This window comes from Bombus pyrosoma, linkage group LG1 (genome assembly GCF_014825855.1).
Source record: "Bombus pyrosoma isolate SC7728 linkage group LG1, ASM1482585v1, whole genome shotgun sequence".
In the NCBI taxonomy this organism is placed as follows: domain Eukaryota; kingdom Metazoa; phylum Arthropoda; class Insecta; order Hymenoptera; family Apidae; genus Bombus; species Bombus pyrosoma.
In genome coordinates, this window is record NC_057770.1 from 6990981 (window position 1) to 7017283 (window position 26303).

Below are 26303 nucleotides of genomic sequence, written 5' to 3' on the forward strand. Positions count from 1 at the left end.
CAATCACGCCACAGATCACGCGTGTCACCTTATGAGTGTTTGAAATAACGAAACGAATCGACGTTTCTCGAACCCTCTGCTTGATGCTGGCCGCCACATTGCATGTGTTGAGCTACTTGAGACGGCTCGCTCGCGACACTGCGACGCCACGAGCGACGGCCAGGAACAACGGCCTCTGGAAATCCACGTGGCGTAACAAAGGGCTTCAAGTTCGCTTTACTTTACAAAGTGAGTACAAAGATAACTTTAACTATAGGACGATGCGCTTTGCAAGGCTATCTTCTAGTAAATGACTCTTTTCCTTAATCGATCAGTCCATTGAAGACCTGCAGGTCAACTTCGATTTTCGTGATTTTTACGAGACGATATTTTTACTGAGATAAAATTAATAAATCAAAGCTGGAATGATCGCAATTGGAACGAAAATTTCGCGAAATTCCGTCAATTTTACCTCAAACTAACATCTTCGAGTAAAAAAAAAAAATAAAGTAAATAAAATAAATCAGAACGTAACAAAAAATATAAAATATTGTTCGTAGAAGAGATACATTGCAAAAAAGATCGAGTTACACCGATACACATAACATCTAACAATTGGCAAACGAAGAAGAAAACTTTATACGAATTTCCACCGATATTAATTTCTTCATGGCCTTCGAAAATGCAATCAGGGGAAATTGCGAGGCTTGTTGAAACCATGGTTTCCAGCTGAGAGCACCGAAGCACTTTGCAGGCTATGGATAACTCTTTCTACCAGCAGATCTTGTAGCAGACGGCAATACGATTTCAGACATCGCCGCGAGCTCGTAATTGAGAGAATAAGCAGACGCGGTCCTCTGATAATTGAAAATTTAATGTCGGCCCGAGTGGAAAACAAAATCGAGGCGCGACGAACTTTTGGAACGAGTTCAACGATCTTCTCTTATTGCTGCTATTCTCATCACGCTGGCCCGAGAAGATATTCCGTGCAAGAACACTCGAAACTTTTTCCACCCTCCACGTGCTCTAAAATGTCACCGGTTACCTTCCCGGTATATCTACTTTCTCCTATTTTATTTCCACCAAAGACAAGGAAATTACGTCGTCAACGTCCAAAGAAATTTTCCTCCACTCTCGACGTTCTTTGTCCCCGATCGATTAGATTGCTAATTTATGAAGCAACGACGTGTAGAGGAAAACAGAGCGGATTAATATAAAAGCAAGAAGCATCGGCTATCGAATTCAAGAAGGAACTGAAAATCGAATGCAAAGAATAATCTTCTGTTACACAAACTCATTATCGAACCTAACTGCACCTACGCAATCGAACTTTGGGTACAGCAGAGCAGGAGCAACGTTTAAAAAATAGAAGCTTTGCAATTAATAATTCTCCCTACGGTAATTAATACTTCGTGATACATTGAGAACGAGGATCTAAAAGATCTCCAAGTGGAATCAGTTGAACATACAGTGACATGCCTTGCTGCGAGATATAAAAGAAGATTACAAGATTATTCAGATCTATTAATAAACAACTTATATTCTACATTTATCCCGAGGAAACCCAATGTACTGGGACACTCGATGATCTACGAACGAACTAATTTTTCTATATCATGGTAAATAATAATATTAATGGTAAAGTAAATGCACGAATCAATGGTTAAATATACACATAGTACTGCAGGAGGTACGATACGACACAATTTTCGAGAGACAAATGTAACTCTAAGACATGGAACATCAGGAATATACCTATCTATTATATCTGGCTATTATTCCAATTCGTTATAGCAGTTTCTCGAATGTTCTCATGAACAAATTGTAAATTGTCTCGAGGAAGATAAAAACACAAAAATAGAACGAAGCAATAAGAAGCGTTCGGTATGTGTTCCGTTGGTCTCGGATAATAAGCAGTTTCACCTTTGCCGAAGACCTTTGGACATTTTCCAAACGATCGTATCGTTCTTTTGTCGCGAGTAGAATGTGAATTTTTATGCATTTATGGGAAATTTAAAATTCAAGAATGTATGCGATATATAAAAGAATCTACATAAAATATTCAAAGTGGAGTTGTAATATAAAATAATATTTAGTAAGCAAGTCTCTGCTTACGTTCTATTTCTTTACTTCTATTCGTAAGAATATGAATTTGTATAAATATCCGTAGCCTGGTTACAGGATGTAACAGCTTGTAGAAAGATATAAGAAACTTCTATATTCAAAAAAGCTCACGCCTAAGTTTATGCTCTAAAAATTCAACTTGGCTTAGTTTCTAATTATCGCTCGAAATACAATTTGAAAATTGTGGTATTAGGTTGTCCGAAAAGTGTCTTTCTTTTACAGACACGTCTTTTACAACGATGCATCTTTATAGAAACCTGAAAGCTAATCTGTCGAACGTTGTGATCGTTATTTCTATAGAACAAAATGGATCATACGTAATTCGATAAAATAATATAAAACGAAAAATATAGTGCATCCATAATTTCCTTCTAAAACGAAAGAAACTTTTCGGACGACCCAATACATTACGGAAGAAATAGAGATACTTTCCACGATTCTCACTTAGTTGAATTTGTTAATTGAACATAAATATTTAATCACACACAACTCTTAATCACAATTATGATCTTTAAATATAACTCACCTGCGAATGTTGGCAATTACAGAAACTTGTCGCTTCATTATCATTAATCTAGAAACCAGCAATAAATATCGAGTTTGTTGGGAACTTTCTACCAGCAATGTATCTTCTACGACATTTATTGTACTATCGTGTTATATATTTTCGAAATCTGACCGTCTCTTGTGTCTGGCAACACACAACTGAGAACTAGCAAGTCGATTCCAAGTGCTTACGAACTTTGTTTGTTTACAATACTTTGAGAATCTCTATGCGCCAGGGAAACCTGTTCCACTCTCGAAATTACAGTATAAATTTCAACTTCAATTTACTAAGGAACTAACCGCAACACCATTATATATTTTTCTTCTGTACGCGTTATTGCTGCGTTACACAAGCAATAAACAATATATATACATATAACGATGTAATTACAAAAATGAAAAATCGCTGAATAAACGTTTGAAAGATATTAAATCTAACGTGTGAACGTAACTTATAGCTAGACTGAGGATTTTCATTTCTAGAAAATTAAAAAATGCAAAATTGCACAGGATGCACATAATACGAAAAGATACACGAAATATTCAGAATATAATACTCGTCATTTTACTCAGTGAACGATCCAATGATTTCTACATTGGTCCCATTTCATTAGTCGTGTGTTGATAAAAATACAAATTTGCATAAACATCGGTACTCTACTTGTAGTTTAAAGTCTACCACTAAAGTCACAACTAGACGACGGATATTTATGCAAAATAACTTCATTCGTCTCTTCGTCACGCCTGTTCTTCCGACGTGTAAGTAACAGGGGTAGAAATATGTGACTTTATTATACAATAAAAGAGATGTTCCAGTACCGTTTATTTGTGAAAAATGGATATCTTTTATTTGTAAATTAAATTGCTAAAAATTGATTCGATATATATACAAAATTTTGTGCTACGTATGATTTGTCTTCACTCGGTTGAAAGTATTTTTTAATAAATAAAATTGCACGCGTACTCGATGAATGTTCGATATAACGAGCTCTATAAAAGATCAGTCCTCCTTTCGATTTGGCACAGAGTAATTGACTACCAACCATTAATCGATTAACAATTGTTTGTCTCTTGGAACTGTAAGTTGAACCTAATTGTTCACTGGACTGAACGAAGCCAGAACGCTTCAGATATTGACTAACTCTGATTGGAAATCTAATTGCTTTCGCAGAGTTTGATGTTTCATTGACGACTAACAACTAACAATTACCTCGTAGATCGAGTAATTTCCATCTGTTGTTCAAGCGACGCGACTTTATTTGCCGTCCTCCTGTTAAACATTTATATAGCAAGCCATCTTTAAACGCCACCAGTTTGTGTTTAGCCTTCGAATTCAAGTATGAAACTCTATCCAGCAATGTCTGTTTCAAGTATAATCTACGACATGTCTGTTTCAAGTATAATGTACGACAAGGACACGATCAGATTGCGAATATGCGATAATAGAAAATTGAGAATAAAGTGAAGTTATTAATAGGAAAGAACATTTATCTTATGGAGCGTATAACGGAATTTAAACATCGATTTTTATGAAAATTCATATTTCTGAGAATATAATTAAAAAAGTAGAAAGTCGGGTGGAAAATTACTTTAACCAACAAGTATCACAGAAAGCATTGTACTTTTGTTTTTTCACATTACGTATATTCCGTGTAATTTTGAACTTTGAAATTTCCTTCCATAAATGCGTAAAAGTTCACAGTCTAATTATCAGAAACGAAACGAGATTTTCCAGACGACCGAAAGCCGGCAAATATGAAGAAAGATTATTGATATAACTTCGTATATATGAAATACAATTAAAATACTGCTTAAATTCAAATACATTCAGAATATTCTACGATACTGGCATTTTCCAACGGGTCGGTCGTTAAAAATTTTCATACTTTACACAGACTACTTTGAATTGCAGCCAGAGCGCCAACTGCAATAAATGGTGTTCATTAAGGAATCATGCATAAAATAATCCATTTCATTCGCATGATACGCTTCTTCATCTGGAACGTTTATGTCTGCAAAAAATTCCTCCCTATCTCGAATGACAGGTTCATTTTTAATAGAGCGCTTAGAGCGCGGCAAATTTTTGCAAACGCTACTCTAAAACAGAGAGGGATTTTCTGGTAATATTTTTCGTCCGGGAATAGTTTCGTAATCGCCTTAGAGATACTCTAACTTCGTACTTCGCCAACCAAACTACATCGCACGACGCTATCGACTGGCTCGTGGTTTAACAAAAACTGTGTTTTTTGATTTATTTTATATCGCAACTGTCGCAACTAAAATCTTCTTGAAACAATCTTTTCACCATAAGTCGTGACACAGTGTCATAGATAAAAAATTCGGAAAAAATTCTTAATCGAAACAGATGCACTGTTAGCTGTCTAAAACTTGCAAATGAATAGCACGAATAATGCAGTTCGTATGTCAACGTTTTCCTTTGTCGATTTCTCTGTTACTCGGATAAAAATGAAAAACGATCGCCATTTACAATATCGTACAAAGGATTGACAATATGATAAAAGTTTCCTTTGCGGGCAAACGCGTCACACACGTAACAAGATATTTTGCAATAAAAACCATGATTCAGTTAACAATACAATTTTTGTGTACTCGATTGATCGTTTATCGAAGAGAACGAGGAATTACAATAGTTCACGCTGCTGTCATACGCGCAGATATTGCAGGTAGTAGAATAGTAGAGGTTCAAACACCCCTCCCTGTATATCAAAATTAATATGCAAATTAGCTGTAACGATTAATCAATTATGTGCGGTGATTTAGTAGTGGAGTAATTTAATGGACATTATGCGCTGTTGGTGTTAATTGATATTAAACGTAGATGATAAGAAGCGCGAAAAATGCCTCGAAATTTCAACGATCGTCAACGAATTTTCGTAAAGCTGAATCCATGGATCGCTGGAAAAAAAAAGAACGTTTTGATCTGCGATTTCGTGGAATAAGTCGGTTGAGCAGCAGAGCCGGTTGCGGATCTCGTCCAAAAATGCGCAAAGCCACGCCGGCAGCGGAAGTTTTCCAAGAAGATTTTTCACAGAGAATCGCATTTTCCAGGCGGGCTGGCTCCCCGACGAGGGGATTCGTGTTTCCCTGGATTTTATCACGAAGAAATTCGCCTTCGAGATAGCACACGCAAACGCCTGCCATACGCAGCGTTACGAGACATTTTCAAACGCCGTGCTCCTCTTTCTCCTGTCGCTGCAGGGGAAAAGTTGCCCCGAGATCGTTCCCGTTGGTCTCCAGGAATAAGCTCGACAGGCGCATATGGAAATTTTCGATCGTCCCTACGATCGGTTTTTCTTGTTACGAACGGATCGTGGGTGCATGTACATTGAGTTGTTCGCAAATCTCGTGCTCTTTCATTATCAACCTCTGTGAGATAATGAAATCTACGGGCAAATACTCTTTTCTTGCTAACTTTGCTTAACTTTAACTTTTTTAAGGACTCTCGCGTAACAGCAATAACAGTAAACGATTTTTATGATTTTTTTTATTTTCTTAGACTAGTTGACGATTGTATGGGATCTTTTTAGATAATCTTCAAGTACGGACGTAATTTTTCTTATTTCAATGCGTCTTGTTTGTCGTATGTTGTTCGTGTATTTCGAGTGTTCGTGTAGAGCGTGGCATCAGTCAGAGCGAGCAAGTGGCAAAAGTTGCGTAATTTTCGCAAAGTTGGATAGTTTAACAGCTTATCGAAGCTGTTTTGGAAGGAAAACGTGGAAAATTAGAGACGCAGCGTTTAGAAGACAGAATTTACTCTCCTCGATGAATTTCGGTAAATGTTGAAGATTTCAAAGCAGCCGATTCTGTTTGCCGTGAAATTGTAAAACTATAGGTAAAAATCTAAAACCTATAACTTGCGAGGCGTCAAATTCATATAAATTGATCATGTTCGCAAATAAATGCGATTAGGTTCGCGTAAAAAAGGCACGGAATTAATTTATACAGCTAACGCATTAAACAAAATTCTCCATCTTAATAGAAAATTGATTATCGATGTAATTTTACTTTACGACGTACGCAACTGCATCGAGGAAGGCACTAACGTGTTCTTTCAAACGTTGTACATCGTAAAATCACATTTTCGCATAAATGCGACCGTAATGGCATGATCGAATGCACTTTCGGATATGTGCGAGGAAAGGCATTCTGCGACGATCGCGTCAGACATTGCGCAACACAAAGCAAAAGAAGGAAAGTAAGGCGAGAGGAACGATTGGTTGGAACAAACGGCGAGGAAAAAGTACGAAGAAGAAGTAGAAGCGAAGAATTTAGTAAAAAAACTGGGATAAAAGTAAAAAAGAAGTTGACGTAAGAAAAGTGGCAGATAAAAAGCTAAAGAAGTACAGAATCGAAGAGAGAACTGTTCCAGGGAAAAGGAAGTCTTTCGAAAGAATTCGACTGCTGGAATCCTAAAAAAAAAAAAAAAAAGTAAGATAAGAGAAAAGAGCAAGTTTTAGTCAACTTCGGAAAGCAAGAGAAATGTTGTGAAAGGGAGCAATGGGAAACAGAGAAGATACGCTGTGGGAATAACAAAATGATAAATTTATCGTTGATCCTTTATGTTGTGATGTTAACGACTGTGATATTCAAGTGTAACAAACGAGAGTTTTTCTTGCGACGGAAATTTTCCTTCTACTGTTTTTTTTTTTTTCTTTTCGCTTTGCAAAGAAGCCACATTTCATCGATGTATATTTTAGCATCGGGTGGTCCAGAAATAAGTTGCGGTTTTTACATCATGGTGTTCCGGTTTGTGCGTTTCTCTTCAGAATAAATTTATTTAATCGAAACAAGATCCATTAGACTTAATGCACTTTTCCCAATTTCACGAACCGATGAACGAGAATTCTCCTCGACAATTTCTTTTAACGCGTCGTTATCGACCGCCGAAACTTTTCCACGACATTTTCCTTATCTTACTTTCGTTGTCATGTCGGGACATTTAGAACCAAAACTACGTTGTTCTCTCGACTGTTACACTCAAATTACACGCCAAACGGAAAATTAATATTTCGTGCGATTTTAGCTGCGCTTCAACTCGTCTAAAAAAGTTATGCAAATTTGCGCATTGTCTATGGTTGCGTTGACAAACAGAGCCGATAAGAAATGAATGCCAAAAGCAAAAGCGTGACCAATAAATGATACAGTGACATCTCTGCTTTAAAGTGGCACATCAAATGAGTCGATAATATCCGGTGTAGGAAGGTAAATTTTTGAAAATCGCAATTAATTTCCGGACGATTCAGGTAAGAAGAGAGAAAACGAAAGATCTTATAGCAATAAATGTTGGAAAACGAAGGAAAACCGATGTAGATATAAGAAGGAAGGGGAGAAGACGTAAAGTAAAAGACGTAACGCGAGACAAAAAGAGAAACAAAGAGATGTAACGAAGAAAGTTGAAAGAAAAAGGATAATCTGGTGGGAGTAGACACGAGGAAAGGAAATATGGCGAAGGAAGGAGGCACGCGAGAAGGAAAGAGAAATTACACGGGACGTACTAGATGGAAGGTATCCGAGGGGACGATGAATAATCGCGTCAGATTATCTGAATTATGCGACGCGGCGCGGCCAAGCGGAGTTAAATTATTGGCCGAGCTTTCGTACATGTCGTCCGGCCAAGATTTTTCCTGTCAAATTTCCTCGTTAATAATTTCGAAAAAGCGAGCAACGCGCCGCTGCCGACCGTTTTAATCACTGCGAAATTCACAATGTGAACGCCGCCCCTTTGAATAATGCGGAACTGTAACTGTTCGCTGGACAAATTTCGTGTGCAATTTTACATATTCCAGCGGCACAGGCTATTTAACGTTCGCGTATCGTTTGTGCAATTTGACCGGAAATACATTTCGATGAACGAACGCTTATGCTCCAATTGCTTTTTAATAACAGCTAATACACGTGAAAATGTCGGAAGGAAAATTATTCGAATCCGGATACACGTCTCTCTTTTCTAAGTTCTGAATATCAGTTCTCTTAATTTCTGGTAAATTTTGCTTATCGTTTTTAAAAAAGATTGATTTTTATCTTGGAAATTTTAACAGTTGTAACGTTCGATTAGAATTATTTGTACGTTACCTTTTATTTAAAAAAAAGGAATTAATATCAAAATGTAATGTAGAAACGATAGGTTTGTGGCGGTACAGGATAATACGATACACGTCAATTTCTTGCTACTTATTACTCCCACTATAATATTTTACCAAATGTCCTAATGGACAAATTGTAAAATGACTTATTTAAAAATAAAAAATAAAAAAAAACTTATTACTCCTGAAATATCTTTAGAAGTAAGATCTCACTTTCATCTTTGATATTGTTAGTGTTGAGATATGTATGTAGTATCGCGGACATAAGGCCTAGGAGTTAGCGGGTAGACCACATACAATGTCGCGAGAACCGAGGTGTTTTTAAACTATAAACAATGTCCCGAGAGCCGAGGTGCCGATGGGCCCGTAAATGTGTCATTGGTCCTTCAAATGAATAGAAAAGGTCTACGTGGCTTTGACTACGAGCAGTCGCAAAACACGTGTGTGGTGGGTCTACGGGAAGACAAAAGGCATGCGAGAGCAGGAGAATTTGAGTTGAGAAGTCGAAGACGGTGAATCGAAAAGTCAGAGAGAGAGTGCGAGTTGCGTTGTGGATATAGTGCTGTTAACGTTGTCGAGAGAGTGTGGTCCGCGTGAGAGAGAACGTTGGATCCGTTGTGTCGAGAGTTGTCTAGATTGTAGCGTGTTATTGCGATTAGTTCATATTAAACTACCATCGTTTTTCTGTCTATATTTGTACAATCCATTCATTGTAAATAAATTACAAATACTAGGATATAATAACATATTCCATTGAAGATACTACATGTATAATTTTCTGTGCTGGATTAGGTTAAACGCGTAGTAAGAACACTTGTATGTGAGTATCAGTGTGTGGAAACGTGTGTGTGCGCGGCGTCTGGAACACAGATGGATGTAAACTGTTCTGTCGTTAGAAACATCTGGAAGAGTCGTCGGTTAACAGTCGGGTATGGAAGAAAGTGCCGAGACACGTGCAAATACGTATCGATAAATATAATAGAGATCGTCCTTTAAATAAATGTATAACTATTTAAATGTTAATTAAAAGTGTAAATTTTGTGTTCCTATAACATTATTTCGGCTTCAAAGATGGAAAATTCTCAACAGTTAGATGAAATTTTGAATATATCGTTGCTTGAATTTCAATATCATAAATGAATGCCACTCGACGCATCATTTTTCATAAAAATTAATATTCTTCAAATAATTCTTCATTTATTCTCCTTCTGTTATTCAATCTTGAAGAATCTCTTCGATTTTTATATTTTATCGTTTCGTCTTTATACCATGTACACTATATATTTACGTTCTTCAATTATAAGTTTATAAGTTGCAGGACGAAACAACTTATTTGTAACGATTATCAATTATATAGAAATCAAAATTCAGATGAAAATGAAAAAGACTATTTACTCTGGCCAATAAAATTCTGATGAATTAATAAAAAGTCGGAACAACTTCTCATAAAGATCTAATGAAAAATGATCTTTGCTGGAGGAACGGCGAAACATTTGCAGAGCCGATCAACGACACGTCTCTTTCAATTTCCGCGAACGATCTAAACGATGGACAAGGCGGAAATGAGAGAAAGGATAGAACGTTGTTACTACTCCGTTTCACGGTCATTCATTGCGAATGCATAGAATTTTTCTTTACGATGCACGCGAGACCCGAGCCACGGCAATAAATTTCGTTCACGACTCGCACCTTCCAACTACCCCCGCCAGTTTCTGTTAATTTATTCAGGCAAGTTACCATCCAGCCGGTGAACAATCGTCGATAAAAATTCGACAGCTCTGCTAACGTTACGACAGCCGTTGTCCAAAATTCATGGACTGAACTCTCTTAAAAAAAAAAAAAAAATAAATAAAAAAGAGAACAAAACACAACGCTGCTTTCATTCACATAAACCTGCCCGGTGCATCGTTTATTCTTCTTCCCTTGCGGCGCGTCCTTATGTTTTACACACTGATTACTCGTAGCTTAATGGTAGTTCTCCGGCGTACACGAAATATACAAATAAATAATTCCATCGTTGAACAACAGCACGCTACGAAACGATCGACTAAAACTTTCTTCCCGGACGAAGTAACGAGAAACTCGTCGAATTCGAATCCGATCCATCAATCTGCGAGTAAACTCGGGCCACGCTTGCTCCTCGCTTAATTCTTTCCAATCTCGCCAGGAAATAACATTCAATCCCACAGTTGGTTTCTCGCTGCGCCGCGTAGCGAGTCTTTCTTCGACCAACAACCGCTAGAAACATCGCTCCTATTGCGCTCGCTCGGCAGACCCAAGCTTCGTGCGAATACAAGGCGGAAGAAGAAAAAGGCGAGAAGAAAACGGTGAAGGAAAAAGACAACGGCGTGTACGACGCGACGCGACGCCAAACAGAAAGATCGTCGGCCGAGCGATCACGTAACGAAAGGTTTAAGGGAAGTTTCGCGCCACCCTAACAACTCCACTCGAACACGCTCGATATCCAAACTCTTGGCTCGTGTTCGCTCCAGTAACCGAGCCAGTTACGCTGCAAGGACGTGCAACGTTGTTAGAGACGTTAATTAAGGAGCTTCAAGTATCGGCCCTTCTACCTTGTGTGCAGAGAAGGAGTGCCGTGTGTTCCTGCTGAGATGAGATTGTCGGCTCGGTTTCGTGAGATCACGCTGGCAACGAGACACGCATCGCCACGCTCCGTGTACACACGTGTAGTTTAAGCAAGCCGCCTAGCGTTATTGCAAACGTTCAACGTAACAAAAACATCTCTTTCTCTCTCTCTCTTTCTCTTTCTCTCGCTCTGGCTGGCAATTGTTTCGACGAAAGCTCGTAGCCGAGGATACGGCGTAGAGTAAAATTCTGAAAACTCTTGCACGCGGGTAATCTTGAAACGGTGTACGGAGACCTAATCCAATGAAACGCGGAGAGCGCAAGTGGCGAGAAGAGGATTCGCCGAGAAGAAAGTTAACGGATTAAAGCGAACCTTCGGCTGGTAGATAGGTCGAAAGAACCAGGCCGCGAGTTGAACGATTGTTTTTGCTTGTACGCGGGTTAACTGTTTGCGAGCCGAATTGGATTCGGTGTTTCGTTCTTGCCACACCGAGTTTCCAAGTTCCGATGTTGATGTATCGTAGTGTTTCGTTTCATCATCCGATTCTCGATGTTTATAAGCGTATTTAGCTATGCTTTCGACGTTTTGTTTGGTTTGAGAAAAGATCTGACGCGTATGTTTATCGTCTGCCGAAACGCAACTCGGTTCACGATGGTAAAATTGAACTCTTTCGATGAAATGGGTGGAGATGGTGTGTGTGAAATCGCATCTGTGGGAATGCGTGGCACGATCGTGATTTTTCTACATGCGAAAGTAAAGAGAAATGAAAAGAAAGAAAAGGAATGCACGATAACCTGGCCGACAACGTGGGACATGCTACAAAGAAAATGCGAAGGAAGTTGATCGAGAATTTACGAAGATCAAAGGTGCAAAAAATGATAACGACGCTTCGTGAAGATTATACTAACGACATAGTTTACTATCGCTTGCCATGCTTCAATATCGCTCGTAATCATTTTTTAAATTCTCGTCGATGAAGACGCTACATTTTTTCCTATTCTTTCTTAATATAATAATGATGATCGCATAAGCAATTACGTGCTATACATTTGCTGCTGAAAACATTTATCTCGCGTCGATCACCGATGCGAGACGAGACGTAAACAGAAAGCAGTAAACAGAACGCGTTAAACAAAGATTCCGATAAATTTGATTAACAAGATAGCGTGTTGCTGTACTCGAAGGCAGCTTTTTATCTTTTTTCTAAAACAGGAGTACCGTGTTATTCCCATTCTATAAATCGTTATTGATTTATTGCCGTGACGACATAGAGAAGTTTTTATAATATTGTAGTATCGTGGACGAGGGGCCTGGGGGTGTCGTGCAAATTGTAAACAAGCGGTTGCGGAACATGTGCGTGGTGGGACTAAGACAAAAGACAAGGGGTTGCTAAGGGACAAAAACGAATCGGGAAGTCAGAGAGTGCGAATTGCATTGTCGGGAGAGTGTGGTCCGCGTGAGAGAGAGGCGTTGGATCCGTGGTGAGGAGAGTTGCAAATTAACTATCTAATTGTCTTAATTATAATACGTTATTGTGATTAGTTCACGTTAAACAACCATCGTTTCCTGTTTAACCAATATCTGTTTAATCCATTTACTGCAAATAAACTAATTGTAGTAAAGATCCTACGGTATTCACATGTCGGGCTATCGTTAGAATTGAGGGCACGTAACAATTCTTCGTTTGAATTAGCCATCGTTTTGTACAACAGAGATTATATTTACAGGTATAAATATGACTTTTTACAGAGTTTGACGAATAACAGTGGTGTTTAGACACGCGAGATGCTATTGACAATGTTCTTGGGTTCAATAACGAATCCACGGTCAACGGGATAACTCTTAAACATGTTGACTGCCAGACGAATTTTCCACGGTTTGCCCAAGGCGCCGACGTGAACTTTTCATTATGCGATGCATCCTATGTTGAAATATTATTTCCAGCAAATAAAATGAATTATAAAATCATGCTTGAAGCATTTTTCGTGGTGAGGGCCACCGGTGACACCCACGGCGTTGTAAACAATTATGTCCTTTTTTCAAACAATCGTGCTATGTACTTTTAATATTTGCTGCGTCGCCGGTCACCGGTGGCCCCCACGGAGCTATAGCCAAATCGAGCGCCGGTCACCGATGACCCCCATGGCAGTCAACGTGTATATAAACGTAGAATACTTTGAAATGATGAAACCGATGAACTTAGACTGATGAAAATTTTCCTCTCTTTACGATTGCGTTCCTTTGTTATACACTGATTGGGAGCATCGAGAAAGTTCCAATCGCCGTTGCTAGGCAGTTTCCGCCTGAAGTTTGATTATCAATACAACGCGTGTCCCATTATATTGACACCTCCGAGGCAAAATCAAACGTGGCTAGATTTGTTCTCGAAGCCGTATGCCGCTACAACTATATTTCTAGGGAGAACCATACAACCACTGCACACCTCCGTCAGGCAAAACGTCCAAACGTTCGGCGACCAGTTGTGTCGCCTCGAGCCCAATCCCACTATCACGAATCTCGAACAAATACAATCGGATTGAATGACAACAATTGCTTAATTACGGCTATGATAGAACCTAGGCTAAAGTATTAGAGGATTTTCCAAAATTCCAGTGTCCTTTCATCTCCGACATCATTTTGCATGAGCGGATCACAGGAGAAAAGATTTGGAATTTTGAATCAATGAGATAACCGCAGGAAAATGTTACCTACGAGAAACGTTTGGAAGAGAACCTTGCGTTTCACTGATTTCGAGGGTTCAATTCGATATTCCTGTTCCACGCTAAGTCGCACAAAGTGCACGATAACACTTATTTGATAAATACGCTTTGAGAATCGAGTTGGATTGAATACAGCGAGGTAATGGAAACGCTTAAAGGCACTTTGTGAAACTGTTACATGTAAGATTGTAAAGCGTACTGCGCGTTTGCAACTTGGTCATTGTGTAGCCTCGATTTAATGAATGTTTCACAAACGATCCGCTCTCTCTCTCACAATCAGACCCGATTATGTTCTTGGATTCGCGTTAACGTTTGCCGATTCACCGGCTTCGATATCACAAATCGAATTGCAGAGTAGATGTGCTTCGGATATCTGCGTGATTTATACTATCACTTTTTGTAAAATACGATGACGAAACACGTAACGTGTGCCAGAGTAAAAGACAGCAGAGGAATCAGTTTCAAAGTTTCTTTCTTTGGGAGTTTAGGATTTCTTTCGAACTTTGGGAAAAAATCCAATCGATCTGTTTACATTCGGTTCGTTATCGTGAAAGGTGCTAGTCGCAAATAAAATGTTAAGATACTGACTTTCGTTAAATCGTTACACGCTCGTGTTGCTCGTTACTCGTGAAAAAGCACGTATTTCAACTGACGATATGATAAAGAACTGTATTCTCGTTTAACTCCTTGCGGCTTCGTTCCCCTGGCAAATGGATTAAGTTACAGCAACGTAATCTTTGTTTATATATTACACTTTTGTATATGTCACGTAAACTTGAGGATTATATGCTGATTCTGAATCTGTACTACTACTGTTGCTTTCCAAGTCTCGTTGTTCTGTTTGGTGGAAATTTTTACCACGTAACCGTTTTGTCAATAAATCTACTTTTGCTTCTAACTGAAGATATTCCTGTATCAGTTCTGATTTGCTTAATGTGCTTAATCTTTCAGCATGAAGGTCTTCATACGCAGTTGAGAATTCCTTTGTTAAAAATTCTTCTTCGTCTTCTGGAGACGAATAAAAATAATCTTCATCAGAGTCAACACTGAAACTAGAATCTCGTGTACGAGAAGGGGCTGATGGTTTTTGAAATGTAGCAGGTAATTCTGAAGATGCAGCTTCTGAAAGCTTTTGGTCAAGATCTGGAAGATGACTGTGATCATCCATAAGAAACTGTGTGGTATTATATGGTGCTGGAGGTTGTCTACCAGTTTTTGCCAATCGACCTCTAGATCTATATCGCAGCTGTTGTTGATATGACAACTGTTGTTTAGAATATGGTTTTAATTTTCTATGCTTAGGTTTACAACTTGAGGATTATATGATGAAAACAAGATAGCACAACTATTAACTTTGTTTCTTTATTAAACTTTATTTTTCACTTAATATTCACAATTGAGTATACACTGATCAAGTACGCGACTGGTCTGATGGTAGAAACCGGCAAAGATATGTTAACTATTCTAAGGATACAGAATAAGTGAGTTTTACTGACGATACTGTGTCTGAGGAAAGCTGAGGCTGGCTGTGTCTAAGGACACGGGACCATCGGATTTGTTGATAACAATTTTGCTTAGGAAAGTGAGGGCAGTAGACACCGCTTCCGATTGGATAATAAGAAGGTTGGTGGACCAGGAAGGGTTTTAGCCGTCCTCGAGAGAAAGTTGCTAACGGAAGATACCGAACGTGAGGAAAACTAACTTTCCCGTGTCAACCGACAGCAAAGAATAAATGTAAAGGAAACCTGAAACAAAAGATACTTGTTTGATCTGAAGGATCTTAACTATGAAAATGCCAAGACCCATGGTGGGTCCTTAAGACTATTGAGGATACGCGCCAAGGATGTGCAGACATCTGGCTGCCATCTCGCCGGCGGTGTGTGACCTGGTCTCTGATGTGGATTGATGTTACATGTACATCGTTAATATTAAACTGTATTTGATAAATTCTGTCTAAGTGATTGTCAACAGTGACATTATTTAAATCCACGATTAAAATTATTAAGGCTAAGCGACACGTAAACGAAGTTTTAATAAACAGAAAATATCACAGCGTGCAATTAAAAAAATACTTTTACTCTGATGACTTGACACTACCGAAGAATATTGCAAGTGTACATACCTTGAGCGTGTGGTCTGAATAATAGTAATAATAATAATAATAGTGATAATGGTAATGATAATGATGATGATAATAATAATAATAATAATAATAGCGGGAGGAATAGCAATCATGGGAGCAGAAGGAATCCAATTTCATACAGTTGGAATTTCAGGCACGTTTGACACCTTAGGAATTTCAAAGGCAAAGAAAAATCAAAACTCCTGGAAATAATATCGGAGATATCGTCCTAACGCTAAAATGGACCACAAAGGCTTGTTAAATTCAGCTTCATTATCAAATCAAATCGCAAAGTGTCTATCCTCGCGAAATTGATTTTGAAATAAGAAATTAAGACTGTAAATTTTATCGAATTGACAGAGTGATTGCTCGTAATTCGAAGAATAACAGAATTTAGATAAAAGTTATATGATTGTGTATTGATATCATCTGTAATACGATAAGCTCTCGTTAATATATTAGTTTGTTATACGTAATAATATAAAAAAAATATAATATTAGGTTGTCCAAAAAGTGTCTTTCTTTCGCAAACGTGTTTTTTTACAACGATGCGCCTTCATACAAACGTGAAACCAAATGTGTGAAATGTCGCGGTATCTCAACAGGACAAAATGAATCGCACGTAATTCGACAAAATAATATAAACCAAAAAATATCGTGCGTCTGTATTTCCTCATAAAACGAAAACAATTTTTTCGGACAACCTAATATAATAAAATTTTGAATAAAAGTCTACACGTTATTTTCTGCGTTACTCTTAGAAATATCTTCGCAAATATATTTTTGTAAGGCAACAGAAATACGAGATACTCCTTTTATCGCATATAAATAAACAACGAGAACGTCGGAGTTTCGATAATCGCGACAATTTGAACGATCCAAGCTGAAATGTCAACTTTCGATTGTCGAATAAAATTTAACGTACGACTATGTAATATTATGTCAGATGAGAATCAAATCTGCCAGATTATACATACATATATTGATCGATCAATATTTGATATTTCCTGCGCTTAATGAAATTCAATGTAAAATATACATCGACGACGGTAATTATCGGAACCCATATCTTTCGAATAGACAGATAACAATAGAACAGTCAGAAGATAATGGATGGAACAATGGTAATGGAATATTTATCGCGTTACAACTATCTCATTATACGACATTACAGTCGATCACTGCATGAATATTGATGTGGATCATAATTTCATTTCATATAAGGCAATTGACAGTTATACCGATCCCGCGGTATGTTCTACGTGCAATACAAAGAAACTTTTTGTCGGGTTACGATTGTATGAAAATTAGTGTGACACAGGGAGAATTTACGATTTGTATTTCGATATTAACACAATCGCTGCCGCTCACCTGAATTCGCGTCATTTTACATTTCCTTTCTGATTATCGTTAACGTGTGAACTCACGTCATTCCCAGTAAATATCTCACTTTCAATATCAATTTCGGCAGATACCTCAAAATAGATACTTTTCTTCTATCAATTTTCCAGTAAATCGTAAATAAAATGTTTATAAATCTCGTCTCAGCCAGTTCAAAGAAGACATCGTTCGAAGAAGCGCGAGGCTATATCATATTTAACTGGAAGGTGGCAGAGTTCCAAAGCAGGAAGGAAGGTCAAGGTTGGCGCGAGATGTATACAAAAAGAATGCCTGGCGTCGTAGAAACCAAAGCACCCGAAATATGCGAACGACATTGCTACGACATTCGAAGGAGTAGAAATACTTGGTAAGAACGGGTCGGCATAACGTAGAATCAAGTTCGAGGGTTGGAAGTTGGCTGGCAGATCGACGAAACAGGAGATTCCGTTTAAGAGGCGGAGAATACGGGTCAACAGGCTGCAGCGATCTCTCCGCTTCCTTCTTCTCGTCTATATCACGCTATCTTGATAAGTATTCTCTTCCTCGATTGCCGGTGAGAGACGGTATGAATACACGAACATAAAACGCGATTCATCGCGAAATACTCGCGTGGCTTCGCACAATGGATTATCGGCGAAAGCGGCAACGCGATGAATAAAGCGATGCTGCTGCGATTTTCTTGCCGTGGGAAAACCCCGACTGAGATCTCCCCTTTTCTGTAATTGCAGCGTATCCTTACGTCGAGATCTTGCGAATCAGACGTCTTTGGTTGCAAGTTTATTTCGTTTGCATTTGTCATTTGCGATCGCATCGACTGCCAGCTGATTTGCTGCGACTATTTTGGGTCGAACAATACGCACGAACAAGGGCTCTGGTACTTTGAGGCACATGGAAACCTCCGCTTTCGGCATCAAGACGTTAGTATCCTAATGCCTTGCAGCGAGAAACAATGATCTTGGTACAGTTGCAGGATTTGTCTTGATCCAATGTCAGGTTTGCCAAAGTATGTAAAAATTATATTTTTTTTTTTCATGCTGAATTATGTTATAGATAAATACTGTTTATTTATATTTTGCTACCAATTTGCTCATATTTATGATGTATTAAAAAATTAATGTAGAAAGATATTGATTTCTATTGTTGTATATTTTTTCAAAAAACCCATTATGAGAATTGAAAACAGTGGATTTTGTAAACAGAAGATCACACACGAAAGTATCGTAAAAACGAGGAGTATACAAATTGCATGCAGGTCGACCCATTACGGAACTTCGCGTCGATAGACCTGGGATTTTAAAGCGAGTTTCGAACCACCAATTTTTGGTTCCGAGTGTTCGATTCGTATTAGGATGTTGAATAAATTGCTCTCGTCATAAGTCCATACTCTCTCTCTCTAATGTGTAATTTATAAACATATAATTATATAATTTATAATGTGTTTTATGAAAACAGAAGGATAAACGATTGAGGCGAGCAAAATAATTATACAGTTTCGTGGCTTCTTCCAATTTTAGTTATTTGTCTCCATTTTCATCTTTCTTGATTCGAGTTTGATTTCAACGAGGAAGAATAATTTGTTGTTTTCAGGGCGAACAACTTTTTAAACCGAACAAGTACCTTCGTTTTTACAAGTTCTTGGTCTTATCGATTTATCTATTTGATAATTAAGCGGATTCAATCAAAGAGATATTATACCTTTATCTATCTTTACAAAACAGAAAAGAATAACAATAATTCTAATAATAAGTTGAAATAACAAGTGATTAGTCGAACTGGGACCAAGTAATTAAAATCGAGGAGAGTCGTTAATAGTGATATCGGTGTTTTATTATTAAAAGTACGAATTCCGATCGATGCAATTAAAAAACCGACATGCCGAATTGATTGTTACATTACACACGTGTATCTACACTTTTTCATATTTTATTTTATTTATTTATCACTGCAGTATTTTATTACTGTTCCATCGCACACCCATCGCAGACAGTTTATTCACGGCAATTACAGATTCTCGCTGTTCAAATAAAAAAGATGACAAACCGTAATAAACTATAATTTCGTTCCCATGAGTAAGCAAAATTTCCGTTATATATAGTGAGTTAAAAAGAAACATAGATCGACGTTAGAAATGGGAATAAGTTGAAGGAGAAGACGCGAATGGGGAGGCCGCTTATGCGGAACAATGAGCCTCTAATACCAGCATCAGAGGCTCCTATTACAATCAACCGCGTTATTGTCCTATGCCGTGGGCCACTGAGCTGAACCTGGAAAAGGCGGTCGAGATTAACGAACGAACCTCGCCAACGTGGAATTAACGCACACAGACGCTCCTTTACCTGCAACGGATTGCATACACGAACAGCGAGTGCCACGATCGGCCTGTCTAAACTCCGATCGTTTGGATAGCAAGCGAATCGGTCCAACACTTTGCATTTTACGATAGTATACGTGAACTTTGCGATTAACGGCTCTACTCTCCTTAGTTGAAATATCCTGTCAATCGTTTTAAAACAACCGGAAAAATTGAAAAAAATTTTTTTTCTTTCTTGCGGAGTTTTTGCGTTCCGTCTGATTTAACATATTTTATCGTTATCGGGGTGTTCGATGTTAATTTTCAATTAACCGAGGATCGTCGAATTGCATACTTGGATCTTAAGCTTCCACGATGATCGATGAACGTCGTGCTTTTGGTCTTTCGTTACGTGCACTTCACTTGCTCGAGGAACACCTGAAGTTTCAGATTTCAGGTGCTCAGTCTTGTATAAATGTAATTCCAAATTAATTACAAATGTTTTTGTAATAATTACCATAATTACAGATGTAATCGTAATTTCAAAATGTTTCCTATTACACGCGCAATATATTCACCAAAGGTATCTACAAGTATTTGAATAGTTTCGCGAGTCTGTATAGAAACTCTTGCAATTTTACTGCGGATTTTGATCATTTTATGAAAGATTGAAAAATTCAAAAATGTACAAAATACACGTGATACAGAGAAATATAAAGAATATCGAAAGCGAAGCAGCCGTTACAATCTCTCCTAAGTGAAATCAATCTTTACACGGATTATCTTTGTATCTTTGTTATTATATTATACAAATAACTATGTCGGTAAAAATATGAAATTTCGTAAAAATATATTGCAACAAATTTATCAAAGTGTCCGGATGCTTCCCAGGCGGTAGCGTGTAGGTCGGTTCCACGACTTTCTCGTCGACCTTAATGAAAGTAATAATACATGCGCGGAGATGCAAAAAAAAAAAACAAAAAACAAAAAGAAAGGTAATTACAAAATAAAAGGGAACGAGTCGGAGCTTCTGGAAAGTTCGAAAATTTGGTTAGACCGTTCTAACGACGCGACAGAAGAGCGGCTGTCCCTCGAACGAAGGTTCGAATTGCAAACGCGAGTAGCAGTAGCTGCGGTAAGTGCAGCTCCGCAGCAATTACCAGCCATTAAGCAGATAATTCGATCCTCGGAGAGAACACGGAGGACGTCCTCAAGGGTCGTGCCTTCGTCCTCTAACCAGTCATATCAACGACTAATTGCCGACGCTGGGAAAAAAGCGTCCGTAGATTGCCGTCTCTGAAGACTGGCCGGAGCTTTTCGAGCAACCGAATGAAAGAAATTGCTCTATAGATATAGAGCGGCTGTATAAAGTAGCTTCGCTCGTTAGTCAATAGGAGCTTGAATTTGCGAAAACATCCTTCTCCGACGATTAAACGTTTCTTTCAGACATTTCTTACATTAATTTAAGATTATACCCGGTTGTCAATCGGCCACATATTTCCTGACGTTTCGTAATATTATTCGTTTCGCGCGGATATCGCAACGTTTGTTCGAATGTGTGTTCCATGGAACTTGGTATTCGTCGATAAGGAACGTTCCTGTGATCGTGAAGGTCGTTCAAGTGGTGTATTTTTCGTTCCGAGATATTCGAAGTTTCGAGTTTCGCGCATCAATCGAATTCTGCTTAACGACGTTCGCAACTACCAGCTCCATCTAACGATTCGATGTTCACTACTTTGGAAGAATAGTTTCGCGTCATTGTTACGTAAATGTATGCTATAAATCATAAATTCGTTACTTTTAAATCTTTGAGTACTTGGGGTACTTTCGTAGACACCGACGCCTGCGATAAAATTAAAGAGCTAACGAATTAGACGAATTTTTCAACAGCTGAGTTTCGCATCACATTGCAAGTAATGAAACTTACATAATTATTACGAGGAAAGATTTCCTCTTCAAAAACTACTTTACGATGATGTTTGAAAGTTAAACATTTGCTGTTCCGCTTCTGTTGCTTGCAATGGTTCCTCCCTTGCCAGCCACTGATGCGTTTACTCAATATTGGCCTTCGTAATAATCCGATGACTCTCAAATATCACGATATAACTTTTAATTATACGACTACAGAAGTTTCCAATTAACAAACAATCCGATTAATTGGTTAAGAACGCTTCGGTCAATAAGCTGTTCGGAAACACCAGCAAGAACAGAAGCTCTACGATTCGTCGTTTTAACGACGCTTGATACTCACATTAACGATATCCAAACTTCTCACGATTTGATCGTAAACGTCCCAAAGACAATGCTGCGATACCATTACACATCTTAAAGTCATTCCACAAATCTTCCCGATATTCGCTACAAATACCCTTTACGCGTATTTATACGAACGTATCAAACAAACACGCGGCACCACAATATCCAAACGTGTCACGATTTTATCGTAAACATGCCAGCAACAATGCTGCTATACAATCCTACCATTACCCATCATAAAATCACTCCACAAATCTTCCCGATATTCACCACAAATACCCTTTACACGTATTTATACGAAGGTAGCAAACAAACACGCGACGCTACTCTCCGCTATTCTCTGTCCAACGCATCGAAATCTTAGTCACGAACAGGATGGTGTTTATATCGTATTGTACGATCCCGATGGTACCGGCGAGGTTGTCGACATCGGCGTTTCATACAGCACGTGTCCAGTCGTAAAATACACTTTTAATTCGCCGACAGACTGTAATATTCGACCTGGTTTCGACTTGGTGCGAAGGCGGAACGCGTAACAGAAGGACGATCGTAGAGGGTTGAAAAAGAAAAAAGAGAACGTGTGTATCCGATGGGTCGTGAAACGACGGCCGAGACAGGCCACCGGTTCTGGTGCGTTAGTTAAATTACTGAAATAAATCAGGGCCATTGTTGCACGCTGGCGTTGTTTTACGATTTGACCGAAAATACGGGCGAGCGCGTACAGCGTGTCCAGTCGGCCGTGTTCGGAAGAGCGCGTAATTAATATACAGCTAGGTGGTTGTGGGCTGGCGAAGAGCAGCAGAAAGCGAGAGGAACAACGGGATTTGTACATCGGTACGATTATGCGACAAATTACACCGGCAGTGAGAACCGCTTCGTTCGCTGGCTACGCTCGTATCTTCGTGATGCTGGGAATTAAACGAAAAAAAAAGGGGGGGGGAACAGAACAAAAGGGAATGCAACAAGGCGACACGAGAGCAGAAAGAAATTTCGTTAGCACGATTCTCGTCTTGCGCGAGACGCGACAGGCCAACACGTTTTCAGCTGATCAACGAGTCCAGGAGAAAATGAACGAATACTTAACGAAGTGACGCTCTCGTCGGTGAAACGAATCCGCGCCGGGAAAATTCTATTGTTTGGAAGTTGACCGTGTTTTAATTACGCTTTAGCGAGCCACAGCTTTTTTGCTGCTGCTTCGCAGCTGTATAACGTCATTGTCGCATGAATCTGTTTGTCGACTGCGAGTTTATAATTGGCAGCAACTATGCCACACTGCTGGATCAATGGATTCGTTGGAAATTACGTATCGCTGGGAATTTTATAACGGTGTTCGAAGGCACGCCTGTTTGTGTGCGTGTGGAATTTAATTCGTCGAAATTGGAAGAATCGGCTATTTAACGTCGATAGATAAGTGTTGAAATTTGCGGTAAAGTTGTACTAAGTTTGTTAAAACGTTGTGCTTATATTCGTATTATACGTGGCTTATGCTGCTTACGTTTTTTCTCAGCTTACGTTAATACCTCGATATTGTTATACGTACTCGTGTATGACAGTGGTAATTTATTAATTCCTCTTTCATGGAATTGTTGGACTTCGTATTGAAATTAAGCAGCTCGTAGCAAATACAAACTTTGCCAATTTCTGTGTTGTACAGGGAAGACGAAACAACAGGCTGGCGTCCTTTTGTTCAATGGATTTCGATATTTTTTAACGAAATATATGCACGGGAAAGAGAACATGGATTACGCGGAAGCCAGCGAAAATAAGCCATTTAGCCACGAAGGCAACTTTCATAGAATTTTAACGTATTGAACGTCATGTTCGGCATTAGCAAGAGGTATCGAAAAATACTGGTTATAAAAATCATCTGTAATATACTCGAATATGTTCCATTTATTTTGATAACAATACCGTTCTGTCAACTGAATGGATATTCGATCGTTTAATTCTTTTTAGCGAACAGCAATTTTTTCAATTTTCCAGTCCACTATTAAAAAGAAATAACGATATCGGATAATTCAGAGGCTACTACAAATTTAATCATCTTTTTGATAAATGCATTGGCCGAATCCAAAAGCTATATGAAATTTGCATAGATTTTTCCTCGTAAATTCCGCCGTCCGTAAATTCAATAAACATTTAATCGGGCAAAAAACGAGCGATCACGTTCGAATCATTCGTCGATTAATCAACGACTAATCGACACGGTGGCAAAAATGATTTTACTCCCGGATTACACATTGAGAGCCGGTGCTTGCCAACTTTTCGAAATGTCTATTTGCACTTTAGGTTCGACAGTTAAGAAACTCTCGGACGAACACTGTGAAACGGTACTTAAATTGTTTCAGGAGTGGCCGGAAGAAGGACGGCCAGCGCAAGTAGTCTGGACGAAAGGTTCTTCAAACTTGAAATCCGCCACAGGGTCTATGTCGCTGACGTCGTTCAATTTTCTTCGATCTGACCGTCAAACCTTCCGAGTAAAGACGAAACGTTAGTTGCTGACGTTGACTGTCTATCGTCGGTTCCTTCGAGCGTTTATTTACAGCGAACGAAGCAATTGACGAGGAAATTTCGAAAATTCCCTTATGACGTCGTTTTATGTGAAACAGGGTATCTTGTTAATACGTGCAGAGGATATTTCATTTATCTTAGTTACTTTTATCAATAAAAAAAGGTTGTGTCAGGATAGAGTTAATCGGTTGAGAAGAGGAAGCAACTCGTAACTTATGATTTTCAAGGAGTTAACTTTCCCAAAGTTATCACCACGTTGACTAACTTGTATTTCTAAACTGCATCGCTCGCCACTCGCTCGATAACGTAATTAGTTTGAACGTGTCTTATAAATTCACTATCCTCTTGTCCTCCTAATTATTCACAGGAATTTTGTAAAAATTAGTTGCAATAAAAATAGACGCTTGAAAGTCTTCTAGCCAGCTATTCTCCACCACGTTGTACAAATATATCGTTTCGTAGCGTGTAAAGTGAATAAAAAATATTTTCGTTTTAAAGCATTCGTTTCAAGGCATGTCCATTCTGTACGCGTCTAACGTCGTGCACGCGTAGCAATAAATAAACGCGAAAGAAAGAAAGAGAAAATCGAGGGAGCACGTGCAGGAAGAGGTAGAGCTACACGATCGGAATTATTCGATTACAGAATCGACAAATCGTGACGACCGCAGCGTCAACGTTGTTAACAGGGCACAGTATGGAATGGATTAATCGAGCGTGTTACACGTTTACACGATGAACCGGATTGCAGCAAACCAACGACAAACGGTGATTTCTAGTAACGACCAGCTTCGGCATTACGTTTCCACGTGAAACTCGAAAACTATGTGCCTCGCGCACCGGATAACTCTGCAACCTCGCGGAAAACGAAAGGGGAACAGCCATGAATTCCGCTGATTGATACTTGCGTCTGGTTTATTTATTACCTGGCGTGCAAATTTGTAAGAAGGCGACAGAGGCTAATTGATTAAACGCGATTAGACGAACCGCCGATTAATCTTCGCCCAGCGGAGGCTGAATCGTTTCTTTTTTACGCGTTTTTGTACACTCGAGTTGAAGCAAAGGTAAAATAAGAGATTTTGTCATTGAGTTTGTCATATAAAATAGGTCCGTGCATATAAAAAGACTAAAACATATCTCGATCGTGACGACTGAAATATGTGAATACCAATCAACCATTCGTTTCTCACCAATCTAATAGTATTAGATACTAATTAAGATATTGTTGCAAGATTTAGGTTTTCAAGCAACGAATACCGAATATGTATGAACAAGAAATCCTCTTATGATTTGCAAACTAATAACGTGTACTGTACAGCCATGAATGTAAAGTCGAGATATTTCAGAATTGCTCCGTTAAAATAGGAAAATAATGAAATAGTTTTCGGATAGTATCGAATACGAAGGACGCTAGAAAGGAAACATTGTACAGAAATTCGATAACCACGAATTCTTCGTTTATCAAAATACTCTTAGGTTAGTATCTCGAATTAATATAACGTTTATTACCATCATCAGGTCCAATAAAATCGTAACTATAACAATATCAATACAGACTGAATGTCGTTTGCGTTTAATTTATCTTCGTGTGGAAATTGTCGACGATAGCTTTGTCGCTAATGCAGAAAATTATTGTCGCTGTCCCTGCTATCCCATTGTTACATATATAATCACGAAATTTCGATAA

At 38.6% G+C, this 26303-nt stretch overlaps 2 protein-coding genes across 3 annotated transcripts in view; both read right to left on the reverse strand.

The window, feature by feature from the left end:
* Window positions 1-26303, reverse strand: part of LOC122566928 — a 301987-nt gene that overhangs the window by 223322 nt on the left and 52362 nt on the right. The window lies entirely within an intron of this gene.
* On the reverse strand, window positions 14809-15866 carry LOC122568012 (protein HEXIM1-like). Its single transcript, XM_043727279.1, has 2 exons — window positions 15763-15866; window positions 14809-15370 (listed from the first exon to the last, which is right to left on the reverse strand). The coding sequence occupies exons 1-2, from the start codon at window positions 15864-15866 to the stop codon at window positions 14809-14811; spliced, it is 666 nt and encodes a 221-aa protein (XP_043583214.1).

Coding starts and splice junctions, on each gene's coding strand:
- LOC122568012 (XM_043727279.1), bottom strand. CDS start 15,866: ATGGGTCTTGGCATTTTCATAGTTAAGATCCTTCAGATCAAACAAGTA. Junction 15,371..15,762: donor CTGTCGGTTGACACGGGAAA/GTTAGTTTTCCT, acceptor ATAATCCTCAAG/TTGTAAACCTAAGCATAGAA.